The 1,340-nt window shown below is 39.3% G+C and overlaps 1 protein-coding gene across 1 annotated transcript; it reads right to left on the bottom strand.

The window, feature by feature from the left end:
* Nucleotides 1–457: 457 nt before the first annotated feature.
* LOC149168816 (zinc finger protein 7-like) lies at nt 458–1,126 on the bottom strand. Its single transcript, XM_089424987.1, has one exon. The coding sequence runs from the start codon at nt 1,124–1,126 to the stop codon at nt 458–460; it is 669 nt and encodes a 222-aa protein (XP_089281113.1).
* Nucleotides 1,127–1,340: the final 214 nt, after the last annotated feature.

Here is a 1,340-nt window from a genome sequence, read left to right as displayed (position 1 = left end):
TTTTTTTAAGGTAGATTTTAGATTTTAGGTAAAAAATGTCAACTAATTGGTTTCTTATTCTACGGTTAGATTCCAAAAATCTGCAATCCAACATAAGTTTAGTAGACAATCTTATAGATTGAGTTTACCCTTCATTCTTAAAAAAATACTAGTAGCTGTACCTTTATTTAAAAAAGAAAACACAAAAATAATGTAACTATCTAATAATAAGAAAAATATCAAGTAGTGCATAATATTAAGCACTGTGCACTACTGCCTCATTGCCTTACATTTGCATACTGTCCATTAAGTATCACTGTATTTTTATCTAATAAAAGAAATAGAAAACAGTGAATCAATGATTATCTCACTGCATAATGCTTAAAATTTGAAATAGACAATACCCTTACTTGGATCGTAACAAAAACAGTAGATATAGCTAATGAAAAGGGTAAACACAAAGGCAAGCAATTTTATATCAGAGCCTGAGAGATAAATCTAACGCAGAGATGTTCTCGCTGTTTTGTATGGTTTTTAGAAGTATGCCGGGGTTACCTCTCGTCTCCTCCACCGATAGATTTGTATGCGTTCGAAAATTCTTTGAACAAGATGCCTCCTTTAGGTATTTCAGATTCCCCGGCCATTGAAAACGGTCGTTGCAATCTGAAGTCATGTATCCATTAAACTTTAAAATCGTCTCGTCCTGGTGGCCATTGAAATGAAATGAATATTTGGGGTTGGCTGTCGATTTGCCAACGTGGCTTTGCCGCAGGTTGGTCGCTGAACCTGGAATATCCACATGATGGGAGTTTTTCTCAACCAAGTAATATGCAGGCCCACTATGCCTGATTGCCTTATCAGAACATGCTCTTGGAAGCATTGAAACATATGTATTAGTACCAATCCAATTGCTTACCGTATGCCTGAGAGAAACGTGACATCGGCGCGCAACTTTTTGGGAGCCGCGCTCTTGTTTATGAGCGTTCTGGTGGCCTCCTAATGCTTGAGCGTTGTGAAACCTTCTCGCGCAGAAATTACAGCCAAAGTCGAGCGATTCGCATCCCTCTTCAGAATAAGGAGACAGCTCTACAAAACTCTGGTTACATGCGGCACTCTTGCGGCGTCTACTCTGCTCAGAAATCCCCATTGCTCTTGCGTAGTGCTTGTATAATTTGGATTTCCCAACGCCTTCCTTCAAGTCTTTATAATGAAAACGACCATGCCTGTCATCCGGATGTGCTTAGAATTAGCTTTAGCCATAGCCAACGCAGTGCGATCAAAACAAGAGGATGACGAGGACGACGACAGACTCAAATCCAGAGAAATCCCTGCTGATTTCTCTGGAAATACAGAGGAAAATA

Source organism: Pinus tabuliformis, chromosome 4_2, assembly GCF_031772625.1.
Source record: "Pinus tabuliformis cultivar Carrire ecotype Pingquan chromosome 4_2, CPIR1, whole genome shotgun sequence".
NCBI classification, from domain to species: Eukaryota; Viridiplantae; Streptophyta; class Pinopsida; order Pinales; family Pinaceae; genus Pinus; species Pinus tabuliformis.
This window is presented reverse-complemented; position numbering and strand designations above follow the sequence as displayed.

Excerpts from the sequence above, each read along its gene's own strand:
- LOC149168816 (XM_089424987.1), bottom strand. The coding sequence starts at position 1,126 with ATGGGGATTTCTGAGCAGAGTAGACGCCGCAAGAGTGCCGCATGTAAC.